Source organism: Ovis aries, chromosome 23, assembly GCF_016772045.2.
Source record: "Ovis aries strain OAR_USU_Benz2616 breed Rambouillet chromosome 23, ARS-UI_Ramb_v3.0, whole genome shotgun sequence".
In the NCBI taxonomy this organism is placed as follows: Eukaryota; Metazoa; Chordata; class Mammalia; order Artiodactyla; family Bovidae; genus Ovis; species Ovis aries.
The window spans coordinates 49,833,971-49,847,545 of NC_056076.1; the positions used below are offsets into that span (position 1 = coordinate 49,833,971).

At 49.1% G+C, this 13,575-nt stretch overlaps 1 protein-coding gene across 3 annotated transcripts in view; it reads right to left on the bottom strand.

Annotated features, from left to right (window-relative positions):
- Positions 1-13,575, bottom strand: part of MYO5B (myosin VB) — a 337,450-nt gene that overhangs the window by 41,070 nt on the left and 282,805 nt on the right. For all 3 annotated transcript variants that reach the window (XM_042239477.2, XM_042239478.2, XM_042239479.2), the window contains exons 23-25: positions 3,711-3,795; positions 2,335-2,483; positions 1,128-1,247 (exon numbers count right to left, since the gene is read on the bottom strand). In XM_042239477.2, coding sequence (XP_042095411.1) covers positions 1,128-1,247; positions 2,335-2,483; positions 3,711-3,795 — 354 coding nt within the window. The remainder of the gene's footprint in view (positions 1-1,127; positions 1,248-2,334; positions 2,484-3,710; positions 3,796-13,575) is intronic.

A 13,575-nucleotide genomic window follows, 5' to 3' on the forward strand; every position in this document is an offset into this window, starting at 1 on the left:
CACTGTTAATCGGCTACACCCCAATACAAAATGAAAAGTTGTTTTAGAAAGTATATATGTGTACGTATGGGACGGTGAAACTTGGTTCATCCAGCACTTAATGAATGCTTCGTGCTTAGCCAGCACTGGGTGTACTGCTCGGCCAGTCCCAAGACCTAGCCTCAGCTTCCTTAAAGAACATAAATCCACTGATGGAAGTGCCTATGTCTGCATGTAAACTTGTCACACAAAGAAACACCTGGGTGGTGCATCTGGTGTTCAGGCTGACCAAAGCCTCTGAGAGAGGAGGAGATTGCAAAGCAAAATGAAGGGACTTAAGCCAGCATCTTCCACAACTGATTACTGTCTAGCTTTCCATCAGACAAGCTTCCTGCAGGCAGGGACCTCCTCTGGGACAGTCCCTACTGTTTCTCTAGCATCTGGAAGCAGTGTCTGGCACAGCGACATCGCAAAGTACATTTGTTTTTTTGTTTTTCATTTGTCACATTTGTTTTTATCTTTTCTACATCTATCTGCACGTGCTACATAAGGTTTTACATGCTTGTCATTTTCTGCTTTTCAAATGCCAGAGGAAAAATCGTGTGTCTACCTACCTTTGATAAAATTACACACAGTCCGTAAAGACCATCGAGTGGCTCTAAGAGGCCATTACTGACAAAGATACAGTCATTCTGCAAATATCTGTAGTTTGAAATATTTGCTGCTGTTCTCTGAATTTTATCCAGCTGCTAAGTCAGGAAGGAAAATTTTCTTGTGTATCTGTTGATATGACTATATGCACCGTGACAGTAAGTGGGGATGCTAATTTACATCTGTTTTAATGACTTAGCTCCTCCAGCTATGTCACCTCTCTGCAGTGGGTCCTCAGTTTTGCAAGAGGAATCAGGGATTTTCCTTTACGTAGAGTGGGAACAATAACTTATTGCCTTGCACAGTAAATATCAACTCCAGAGAGCTGATAAAGAGAGTCAAGAAGTCCACCACAGTCCAACCAGCCCTGCTGTCAGAAATGAGCCATAGGCACTGTGGTGGTCAGCAACAGAACAGCGCCTTGGGGGCTCCACACAGGTCACCAACCCCACCCCACCCCAGGGCAGAGAGACCAGCCGAGAGCCTGCCTTCCTCACCTCCACCTGCTGGAGGGTGTCCTCTGTGTCTCCGACCTCAGACGTGGAGATGGATGGGTAATTGGAGTCAGATTCTAAGCTGCTTTGGTTTGACGGGTTCCGCCGGTGGCCTGGGGTTTGCTGTTCAGGGAGAGAAACGTGAAAACTCAAAATGAACTAATGTTAATAAGAGCTATCATTTTTCAAGTTAACGATAGACCCTAGAGTAGACTTCTGCCTCTTTTGTCAATAAGAATAGGTACCACTGATTCTTGGAGTGATGGCTGAGCTGTTCCAATAAGAAATTTCACCTGCAGTCTTCCATTCATCCAGCCAAGCAACAGAAAGACATCTCGAGGAGAACACAGCCCCACAGCGGGACTGCGTTCCCTCAATGCAAACCCCCAACTCCTGGGTGGATTTTTTCTGAAACGACCCTTAACCCCATTAACCCCAAAGTGCACACTGTCCTGTCGTCAGACTCCCTCTTGAAGAGAACGCTTCACTCCAGCCCCTCGCGGCTCCTGCTTCAACCTGCGTGCCACTGATCTTGGTTTTTCAAAACAGTAAGCATATTAGAAATAGAGCTTACCATTTTATACTGTTCACTTAAAAATAACTTTTCCCCCCTTTGCATCTGATTTGGCTTTGAGAGTCAAAAGTGATCTTGGTAGGAAAATTTTAGATTTCTATATATGTTCCTATTCAGCTTTTCTTCCTGGTTTCTATGCAATTAACTTATCTTGTTTGTGCATTTCGAGAGGGAACAGTTACATGGGATAAAAAATAATGGCAAATCTTGAAATATGAAAATTCGCCCATGTATTCACATGCGCGTTGAGGATTAGGACAAACCATCAGGCTCTCGTGGGCCTGCCCACAGTGTGCACTCCCCACACCCTTCCCGCTCTCACACAGGGGTTTTTCCAGAACAGAAATAAGAAAGGAGATACATTCATGCGGGCAGAATTTCCCTTCAGGTCCTGAAATCTTCATAAGACCCCAAAGCTGGAAAAGCAGCTGCCCTTGGGAACGACTCATCACCCAGCCACTTGCTTGTGTGAGAACCACCCACAGGTGGGGTGAGGACTCTCGGGGTGGGGTGGGGGGGGGGGTAGTGGGGGCACCGATCCAGAGCATCGCCGTGCAGAGAGCTGTGCTGGGGCGGCGGCCAAATGGGGAAAAGGGCACGGAGCTGGGGGGTGGGCGTTGGGACTGCCCTCCTTGCCTTTAGGATGGTCATCTCGTCCCGAAGGTTGTCGTATCTCTGCTCCAGCCGGGAATACTCCTTCACGAGGTTCTGATACCGGGAGCGCTCCTCCTCCAGCTCCTTCTTCATCATGAGGTTTTCCTTGACAGAGTTCTGGGCAAACTCATCTGGAAAGCAAGCGCCCGCAGCCACAGTGCCGCTTCAGTGTGGCTGTCCCGCACGTCCGCTCACTCGGAGACAAGTGACTAACCACCGGTTAAAAGGTCACGACACAGATACTGGGCAAATTTATTCAGCAGCCTCCCCCACAGCAGAGCCCAGGGCGGCGTGGACCCGGCTCCAGTCTCCAGAAGGGGAGAAGGCCCCTCTCACCCCCAGGGGCCAGGGAGAGAAGCCGCTACAGACACCACAGCTCCCTCGGTTACTGTGCCTGCCCCTCCCTCGAGACAGCTGTCACAGCAACAGAAGAACCCAGGTGTCTTCCAGCATGCCCGCCCTATTCCTGGTCGCTCAGGTGGCTGTTGTGCAGAGAGATTAAAGGAGGCTCCGGGAGACAAGGCCGCAGGTTATGTTAGGGGAAGGAGGGAAAGGAAGGAGGGAACGTGGACGGGCTTTTCTCCCACCCACACTTGCGATTCGAATCCGTGGAAAAGAGACAGTTTTTAAAGGGGAATTTAGAACTATTAAATGTTTTCAACAGGACCACGCTGGGCAGGTCTCTCGCGTAGTCCAGAGGAGGAGCTGGGCCGGGAGGGGAGCCACCTGCTGAAGGCCGCACTGAATCACGGGAGAACCAGGGTCTGCACGGCCTGCTCCTCTTTGATCAGGCATAGCACGGGAGCTGACGGCAGCCCCGGTCGTACATGTTCGAGAGAGGGGCCCTGGGATCTGGCCCGCAACCCCCTCTCCAGCAAACACTGACAGGTGACCCACTGGGTAGAAGAAACCACAATAGGTACTGTGGGTGCTAAACTTGAAAATAGCAGTAACGGCAGTTCCTAAGGGCTCACAACAGGTCAAGCACCATCCTAAGTATGTCACAGGCTTATGCCCATTTTGCAGATGAAGAAACAGGACTGCAGTCAGTGAGGGACTCGCTCAAGGTCACGCAATAGCACGCTGCATCGTCACTCTTGGAGCGCATGGTCTCCCTGACCCAGATCTCAGGCATCATATTGTCTATTATGTGTGCATCTCACTGCATGGTACCTGCTGAAACTAAATTCGGCAGCGGGATCTTAAAGATCACCCTTCTTTTTCAGCTCTCTTTTGTTAGAACCCTTTCCCCACTGTGGCATCCAGACCAACTGCATGCCTGGTGGAAATCTTTGGGGGAAGTCAGTGCAGAAAAGAAATTCCAATGCAAAATGAAAAATCCAGCACTTGGCACCTACCTTTAGACTGGCACAGGATCTGGTTGTTAAGCTGCTCCTTCTCATCTTTCAAGAGCGCATTTTCTTGTTCCAGGTCTGCAACTCGCTGAAAAAGAGCAGCAGGGAGAAATGTTTGCCTGTGATGCTGGGCTGAGGAAAGGCTCCTTCTGTGGGGTTTGAACCTCAGCTGGTTATGTTTAAATGTTCTTTTTTTTTTTTTAACTTAAGAAAACTGAATCAGCCAAAGTAGCATTCATTTGGAGATAAAAATTGTACACTGAAAGAAAAATCCCATTAAAACAAGACAGATGAGTTCACTGCTTCTTATGGTTTTCCAATGCCCATAAAAGCCTCCTGAAAAGCTTACACCAAGCACATATGCTGTGTGCAGGAACTTACGGTGATAACTGGCCTCCTTGCATTTAGTTCCATGTCTTGGTAAATTCTGAGCTCTCCAATCTGAGTCTTAGGAAAGCCTGACGCTAACAATGAAGACCTATCTCTGATCTTTATTCCCCCTTGCCCATGTTGGTCTCCCTGGACCAGCACAGCCCAGACGCTGGGGAAGGGAAAGAGACTTGCTGTAGACTTTCAACTATGCTGTATGAACTATATTCAATGAAGCTGTTACTTTACTAAGTGTGATGCAAAGTGCTAGCTGTGGCAAAAGATTTTTAGAAATGAGCGTAAGGCAGGCTGGTTTTGGTCTGAGTGACAAGCATCCCTGCAGACTATGCTGAATGACACCATGAACAACCTCATTCCCTTTGGTTCAAGAAATCACTTCTGGCTATCTTTGCTATATCTTATGACCTCCTCGGGAGAGGATTCTTCCCAACCTGTGTAGAAAGAGCCTCAGAATGCCTTCCTTGATCAGTAACAGAACATGTCATAACTGGCCTGTGCACAGAGACTCGATGGGGACCTCCTGAATCACTACCTGGGACATGGTAGCACAGAATCCAGGGGGAGAGATGGTCACCCAGATCCTGGAGGACCCACATGCAAGCCTTTCAAGTCTGTTAGACCCCTGTGGAAGTAAAAGCAAGAAAGGAGGCCCCAAGGATGCTGGCTACAGGACAGAAGCCTCGGAGAAGTTGTAGTTTCAACTGGCTATGTTTCAATGCCCTTTTCCCTTCCTCCAGGCTTTAAAGGTAAACTCAAGGCACCAAGAGGTGAGTTAAGAGAACTGCTGCCCCCACCCTCAGCATCACGTAGACAGGGTCAGGAGAGACTTTCCACAAGTCTGGAGCCCAGGAGCAAGGTCTGTGGTTCTCCCCTTAGGAACTCAGAAGGCAGCACGACTCCCTTGTTGAAAATCACCACCGCCAAGCCAGTCAGGAGGAGAAGGTCACCAGGAATGGCACCGATGGGCAGGAGGAGCAGGCTGTCTGGACCAGGCCTGGATCTGGGCTCTCCCAGGTGGCCGGGGGTCAGGCTGTCTATAGACAGGAGAGCAGCTGGTGCAGCGGGGTGGGAGGCCTGGCCTGGGAATCTCAGCTGGTCCGTGTGGCAGTGTTTACACGCAGTTCAGGCAGGCGGCTAAGAAAAGACAAAGCTGGGTGGGTGGAGGGAGTGAGAACCAGGCTGGGAAAGACTTTTCCTCTGTCCTCAGGATGGAGAGGCCCTGAGCAGGGCCCAGTTCTGCACACCCTCCAGCGGCTGCCTGAGCATCTCCGTGTTCATTCTGTCAAGCTTGCTCGCCCCGCTCTCCCCTAGATAACTTCTCACGGTTCATTTCTCCACCACCACTCTTCCAGGAAGTCTTCCTGCTCTGCAGGTGTGGGTGGGGCCTGTGCTCGCTGTGTGGCTCTTCCAGGGCCCACCTGTCCCTGTAGAGCCACCCAACTCCCCCTGGCAGAGGCTCGGCTTCCTTGCCACCTGCTTGGTCTGGACCAGAGGCCTCAGCGAGGACCCAGGGGCCACGTGCCACGCTGCCACATCATCGGAACCTGGCCTGGGCCGGCACTCAACACTGGTTGAAGGAATGAGGAGCCCTGCAGATCCAGTGAAGGAGCTCAAGCTTTCCCAATGCAAAAACCCAGACTCCATCAAAGGGTTTTTTGGTTCTAAAAATGTGTTTATAATTGACTAAAACCTCTAGAATACATGAGCTTGCTTAATTGAATAATTCAATTCAGGAGGCACATACACTACTGGAAAAAAGGTTCTTCAAATTCATCTAATTTGCTGTTATTAGAAGCAGTTCACCACGCAATGATCTCATGTGTGCCGTTAAATTAGCTTGGCAAATAATCAAAATAGCTTTCCCTTTTCTTGATGTACAAGTCAAACGGAAATCCACCAACAAAAGAAACCACGTGGAGTGAACCTCTACAAATAATGCCCAGGGTTCAGCTGGAGTGAGGCTCCACCTGGTGCCACGGTCAGGAGGGCAGGACTCCAGCCCACCTTGAAGGTGCAAGGCTGCAACCCCTGAGCCAGTGGCCCCAGGAGATGGGTGTTCAGAGCAGGCTGTAAAGTAATCAGACTTCCCACAGAGCTAGACTCTGCTTCCCCTAAACAGCCCTCTGAACGTGCGGGCAGCTCAAAGAGAGGTGGTCACCTGAGACGCTTCCATGACCCCTCACCACCCTCATCCCCGTCCTCTGAGCATCCTACAGGCAGGCGAAGACCTTCTGAAATGGAATGGGTCATCTGCCTGGTACAGAAGGCACGTGCCATCACCATGAGGTTGGGCCTGAAACTGCTGCTTGCCTGAACGCAGCCTGAGGTCATGAAGCCTCATTGCAACCACCCGCGATCTACAGTCTCTGCCAAGACTCTGGTGCGGAGGGTCACACTTATGAGCATGTACCCGCTAAGAATTTCTGTTGTGCATAAGCCTCATTTCTTTCCTCCATCTCTCTCCCTGATTCCAGAAGGCAGGCCTCTGATGAACTCAGCTTTGTTATTCTAAACCATTCATCAAAGTGGCACTGGGGAGCTTTGCTTTTCTTCCCGGTAGGAGAAGTTCTGGAAGTGGGCCCACAGCAGGAGGCATGGGCCCCCTCCCAGCTCCACATCCCAGGAGGGCAGAGAGTGCTTCCCCAATCACACCTCCCCGGGCGCTGGCCACCCCCAGTCTCCCCAGCCAGCTAGCAGACGGAGAGTTGCTGGCAACATGAGGGTGACAAGCTTCTGCAGCCAAGTGGCCTTCCTTTTGTTGGCAGGGATGCAGGCTGCAGTGAGAGACACTTCGCAACACAGAACTGAGCAGGTGTGCTCCCCTCAGCATGAGAAATAACAGAGCAGCGCTCACCAGGTTTGGGGCCTCATTAAGCGCCAAGCAGCAGTTCCTTTTCTTTCTTCTTCTTCTTCTTCTTTTTTTTTTTTTTTCTGTGGAGGGGGTCTGTTAACTCTTGCCAGGAAATATTACTAGGAGTGTTCTTACCTCTAACAGGTTTTTTGGGACAGATCATGGGAACCAACATTGATGTAAATCCTGTTACCATGAGGCTAATTTAGCCCCTGGTAAATGAAATGAAACACATGCCTTAGCTCAGTAACTGCCTTTACTAGTTAAAATCTTTGGGGATACAAATGTAGCTCTGGGCTTTTGGTTTTGTTTTGTCTTTCCTTATTTTTTCAAAAGTCAAAGCTATGGCTTTTCCAGTAGTCATGTATGGATGTGAAAGTTGGACTATAAAGAAGGCTAAGTGCCAAAGAATTGATGTTTTCGAACGGTGGTGCTGGAGAAGACTCTTGAGAGTCCCTCGGACTGCAAGGAGATCAAATCAGTCAATCTGAAAGAAAATCAACCCTAAAGATTCATTGGAAGGCCTGATGCTGAAGCTCCAATACTTTGGCCACCTGCTGCGAAGAGCCAACTCATTGGAAAAGACCCTGACTCTGGGAAAGATTGAGGGCAGGAGGAGAAGGGAGCGATAGATGTTGAGATGGTTAGATGACATCACTGACTCAATGGATATTAATTTGAGCAAACTCCAGGAGATAGTGAAGGACAGGGAAGCCTGGTGTGCTGCAGTCCATGGGGTCTCAAAGAGTCAGACATGACTTAGCGACTGAACAACAATAAATTTTTTCAAATTGGGCATTTGCACTGTTGCTGCTGCTGCTGCTGCTAACGGAGGAGGCAATGGCAACCCACTCCAGTACATTTGCACTGCACAAAGAGCCAAATGCAAGTTTCCTGGTAGAAAACCATGGGACAAGAGGACTGGAGGATGCTCTTCTGCCCCGGGATCTGTGTCCTCTGTCCTCCTGGCTGTGTACCTACTATCTCACACGAAGGCCCACGGCATGAAGGTGGCCCACAGCAGGGACAACACTTCTAATTCTGGAAGTTCTGGAAGGGCTGCTGGCCTATTCACTGAGAAGAAGGGAAATGGACCTGAGCGGAGAGGAGGAGGAGGCAGAAAGTGCACAAGGGACCGTGCAAAAGCACAGCGTGAACTCACCTGGGACTCACGCTTGCGCTGGGCTCCTACACAGAGAAAGGAGGCCCCGGGTGGGCTCTCGTACCGCTACAGGGAGGGGGAGTGACTGCCCCATCACTACAAAGAGCCCCAGAGAGAGGCTTGGCAGAACGTGGACCCCTGGCCCAGCATCACAGGTGTGCCTTCTGTCACTCAGCACCCACTGTGCCATGACGTGGGATCACGAGTGAGGGTGGGGTCCAGGGATACTAAGGCAGAGCCTCTGCCCTCCACCCAGTCTCAGGCTGGCAGAGGGAATAGGAGCTAACAGTCACTGGGCTCACACTAGGTCCCAGGTGCCATTATCAGCTTCCTTAATACCTGTGAGGTGGGTGCCATCATCATTGGCTTTAAGGAAAACAAGGCACAGAAAAGTTAGCGAGCTGGCTGAAGGTCACACAGCCAGACGGGGGTACTACAGGCTGTGATGCTGAGCTGACCGAGTCCCAGCTCTTCGCGCCTAGGCCACCTGCATCCCAACAGGTCAGGGGCTGACATCTGAAGGACAGGGATGGCCACAGCCTGGTTCCGACAGCAGAGCTTCAGGAAGGAGTTCTGGGAAGGGGCAGCAGGGACCTCAGACAGACTCACTCACCTCTCTGGAGGGTGCACGGGCAGTGCTGCCTTCAAGGTCAGAAGGTCCTTCCTCTTCTGACCTCACCACCTTTCTCCTTGCTTTCTCCACCTCAGCCTGATGGCCTCCGGGTGGGGCCTTGATCCCACCTAAGCTGCTCCCACCTCGGGGCCGGTGGACGTACCGTATCACCTGCTCCCTAGAAGTCCTCACGGCTCACTCCTCGCCTCACTCGGGTGTCTTTTCAGAGGGCGTCTCTGGGCATCACAAATGAAACAACCTCCCTTGCCCGCCTGGCTCCCTCTGGATCCCTGTCCTCTGCTTTATTTCTCTTTACAGCCCACGTGGGATAATTTGTGTCCGATTCCTATCTGTGCATTCTCCAATAACCCCTAAATATTTAAGTGCCTTAAAATGAGAAGGACTTTTAAAATTGCTTACTTTTGCCCCAGGGTATGGAACAGGGCCTAACAGATACACTCAGTAAATAACAAGAGAATGAATGAAGGGCTGTGAGCACTGAGCAAGGCTGCAGTGAGATGATGTCCTTCCACGAGGCAGCATGGCGTCCTCCTAAAAACCTCTCTGGACCCAGGAAGCATCCTGATAGCAGTTCTGAGTCTTAACGGGCCAAAGAAGTCCTGCACTGCACCTTTTGGGGAAAAACTCGAAACACTCCACTGTGAGAAGCCTGCCTCCTGCAAAAGCAGATCTATTCACTTGCATTTGGAAAACCCCAAAGCCTTTACATGGGAACTACCCAAGGTCAATACCAGCTGGTGGTGTGGGGACTGATGACACGATACAGCCCAGAACCAACTGCACCAGCCGGAATACTCAAGGCCTGGGGGCTCACAAATATCAGGGCCCCTTGCTCAGAGCCAGGGATCTGGCTATGGGCTGCTCGTCACCCACCCACAACCCCGCACCAAGCCAGGTCGTGCTGGCCTCACCACGGAGCAGATTCTAGACAATGAGCTGTGGCCTCTGTGTCAATGGCAGGCCCGGGAGTCATGTTTCCTTCATCAAGGACATGAAACAGCACAGCTGCACAAGTCAGTCAGCATAGGGATCACTGAAAGCTTTAAGAACAAACAAAACATACATCTCACAGGCTAAAAGGAAAGAAGCTGCAGGCTGAGATGCAGACCACTCTGGGGAGAGGCCAGGACAACAGGTCCTTTAAACAGAACAGCTGTCAGCTAACATCTATGGCTGGACGGGGTGGCGGGAATACCCAGGCTCTGCATTGAATTCCTGCTCCCAGGGGGACCTGGCCTCCCACAGCCCAAGGCAGCCTGGCCATGTGGCCTGATGATGAGAATCCTGTCAGGGGTGCAGAGCCTCAAGTTTTCCAGGATGCCAGTTCCAATACAGCACTTGCTGACAGAAACATCAAATCCATTAATTAAACTTCTGCCAGCAGCCAGCTCCCTCCCTGATTCATCCGTGTCATCAGTCTTGTTCAGCGAGGAGCAGGCTGTTGGATAAGCCAGAGAAGAAACCAATTGTCTGATTATGCAGTGTTTGTTAAGATTGGACACGGGCCCTTCAGTAAATATTAAACCCTGACTTGGCAGAGAAGAACCAGAGTGGGGCAAAGCCAGCCCACACCTGCCCATGCCCACAGCTGCCAGAATAAATGTCTGGAAGACGTTGGAGAAAGAGGCAAACATGCTTCCACTTGTTCTCCTCCTGGGGCTTCCCAGGAGGCACTAGTGGTAAAGAATCAGCCTGCTAATGCAGGAGACATGAGATGCAAGTTCGATCCCTGGGTCAGAAAGATCCCCTGGAGGAGGGCATGGCAACCCACTCCAGTATTCTTGCCTGGAGAATCTCATGGACAGAGGAGCCTGGTGGGTTACAATCCACATGGCTGCACAGAGTTGGACATGACTGAAGCAACTTAGCACACCTGCAACCATGTTCTCCTGGAGAAAGGCAGACTTCACACTTTATGTGACCAGTTTAGGATGTTTGCTTGTGTTTGGGGTCGGGAAGGTACTTTTCTTGTTCTGCCTCGGTGCCTGCTATTCCTTTCCAATGTCCTTGAATTTCTTTTTTCTTGCCAGGACCAAGATCTCATTGTATTTAAGACCCAGGTCAAGCCTTCAATAGAAACATTTTTTTCAAATGCGAGTAGGAGGGAGGCCATTTCCTTATTTGGCTCTGTGGAGGAAGACTGGGATATTATCAACCCTTAGGCTCCCTCGGATGGAGATGTGGATATTTTAAAAGTGCTCTGAGTCCCTAAATCCCATTGTCCCAGGAGAAGCAGGGAAGGAGCCTGGGGAGTCGATGAGTCAAGTGCTCTCCATGGAGGCGAAGACGGGAGACCCCGGTTTTGTGATCTGCTGGGTTAACACCATTTCGTGAGACTGGCACCCACATGCAGAGAACCTGCTTTTCTTTTTCTCCCAGGATCACCAGTCTCAAGTCTCAATCTTGGTCTCTTTTCTCTGGCTTTGGATTTCCCCTTCTTGTCTTTTATTCACATACAAGGGTTACTGCCTATCTGTTCTCAAGGATCCATAAACCACAGTTTGGAATTTCATGCTTTATAGGTTACAGGCTTGTGTTAATAGCTACATTTTAATAGGCGTTTCTTTAAGCATGTGCTTTACCCCAAAGAATGAAGTTCATTCTGATAGGGACAGAATGAAGGGACAAAATAGGTGATTCAATAGTTTATCTCACTAGGGGATTTTAAGTAGAAAAATATGGGAAATTCCTGTAAGTTAATGATTACTCGAGAAAGCAGGCTTGCTTCGACACAAAACCGTGCAACAGACGCACGGGATGTGCCCTCAATGATAAAACAGTGGTGGCCTGACCCGCATCCTGCCCCAGTGAGCTTGGTAAGTTGATGGCCTCCAAAACGGGCTCTGGGCACACAAGAACAATCATTTAAGGGAAGATGACTTTTCAAACTGAAAAACCCTCAGGGCACTGAGACCTGAACATATTTTTCCAAAGTGCTCAGATAGCCCCAGCCAGCAATGCCGAAGAAGCTGGGGCTGAACGGCGCCACGAAGACCTGTAATACCTTGCAGAACTAACACAAAGATGTTCTCTTCATCACAGGGACTGGAATGCAAAAGTAGGAAGCCAAGAGATACCTCGAGTAACAGGCAAATTTGGCCTTGGAGTACAAAATAAAGCAGGGAAAAGGCCGACAGAGTTTTGCCAAGAGAACGCACTGGTCACAGCAAATACCCTCTTTCAACAACATAAGAGATGGCTCTACACATGGACATCACCAGATGGTCAATGTCAAAATCAGATTGATTATAGTCTTTGTACCCAAAGATGGAGAAGCTCTATACAGTTAGCAAAAACCAGACCAGGAGCTGACTGTGGCTTAGATCATGAACTCCCTACGGCAAAATTAAGACTTAAACTGAAGAAAGTAGGGAAAACTATTAGGTCATTTAGGTATGACCTAAATCAAATCCATCACAATTATATAGTGGAGGTGACGAATAGATTCAAAGAATTAGATCTGACAGAGTGCCTGAAGAACTATGGATGGAGGTTCGTAACACACAGAAGGTGGTGATCAAGACCATCCCCCAAGAAAAAGAAATGCAAAAAAGGCAAAATAGTTGTCTGAGGAGGCCTTACAAATAGCTGAAAAAAGAGAAGCTAAAGGCAAAGAAGAAAAGGAAAGATATATTCATCTGAATGCCGAGTTCCAAAGAATAGCATGGAGAGATTTAAAAAAAAACTGTGGAAAATTCTTAAAGAGATGGGAATACCAGACCACATTACCTGCCTCTTGAGAAAACTGTATGCAGGTCAAAAAGCAACAGTTAGAACTGGACATGGAACAACACACTGGTTCCAAATTGGGAAAGGAGTACGTCAAGGCTGTATATTGTCACCCTGCTTATTTAACTTCTATGCAGAGTACACCATGCGAAATGTTGGGCTAGATGAAACTCAAGCTGGAATCAAGATTGCCAGGAGAAATATCAATAACCTCAGATATGCAGATGACACCATCCTCATGCAGACAGTGAAGAGGACCTAAAGAGCCTCTTGATTAAGGTGAAGGAAAAGAGTGAAAAAGTTGGCTTAAAACTCAAGATTCAAAAAAATTAAGATCATGGCATCTGGTCCCATCACTTCAGGGCAAATAGATGGGGAAACAATGGAAACAGTGAAAGACTTTATTTTCTTGGGCTCCAAAATCAGTGCAGACGGTGACTGAAGCCATGAAATTAAAAGACACTTGCTCCTTTGAAGAAAAGCTCTGACAAACCTAGACAGTGTATTAAAAGCAGAAACATCACTTTGCCGACAAAGGTTCATCTAGTCAAAGCTATGGTTTTTCCAGTAGTCATGTGTGGATGTGGATCACAATAAACTGTGGAAAATTCTGAAAGAGATGGGAATATCAGACCACCTGACCTGCCTCTTGAGAAATCTGTATGCAGGTCAGGAAGCAACAGTTAGAACTGGACATGGAACAACGTACTGGTTCCAAATAGGGAAAGGAGTACGGCAAGGCTGTATATTGTTACCCTGCTTATTTAACTTCTATCCAGAGTACATCATGAGAAACACTGGACTGGAAGAAACACAAACTGGAATCAAGATTGCTGGGAGAAATATCAATCACCTCAGATATGCAGATGACACCACCCTTATGGCAGAAAGTGAAGAGGAACTAGAAAGCCTCTTGATGAAAGTGAAAGAGGAGAGTGAAAAGGTTGGCTTAAAGCTAAACATTCAGAAAATGAAGATCATGGCATCCGGTCCCATCACTTCATGGGAAATAGATGGGGAAACAGTGGAAACAGTGTCAGACTTTATTTTTTTGGGCTCCAAAATCACTGCAGATGGTGACTGCAGCCATGAAATTAAAAGA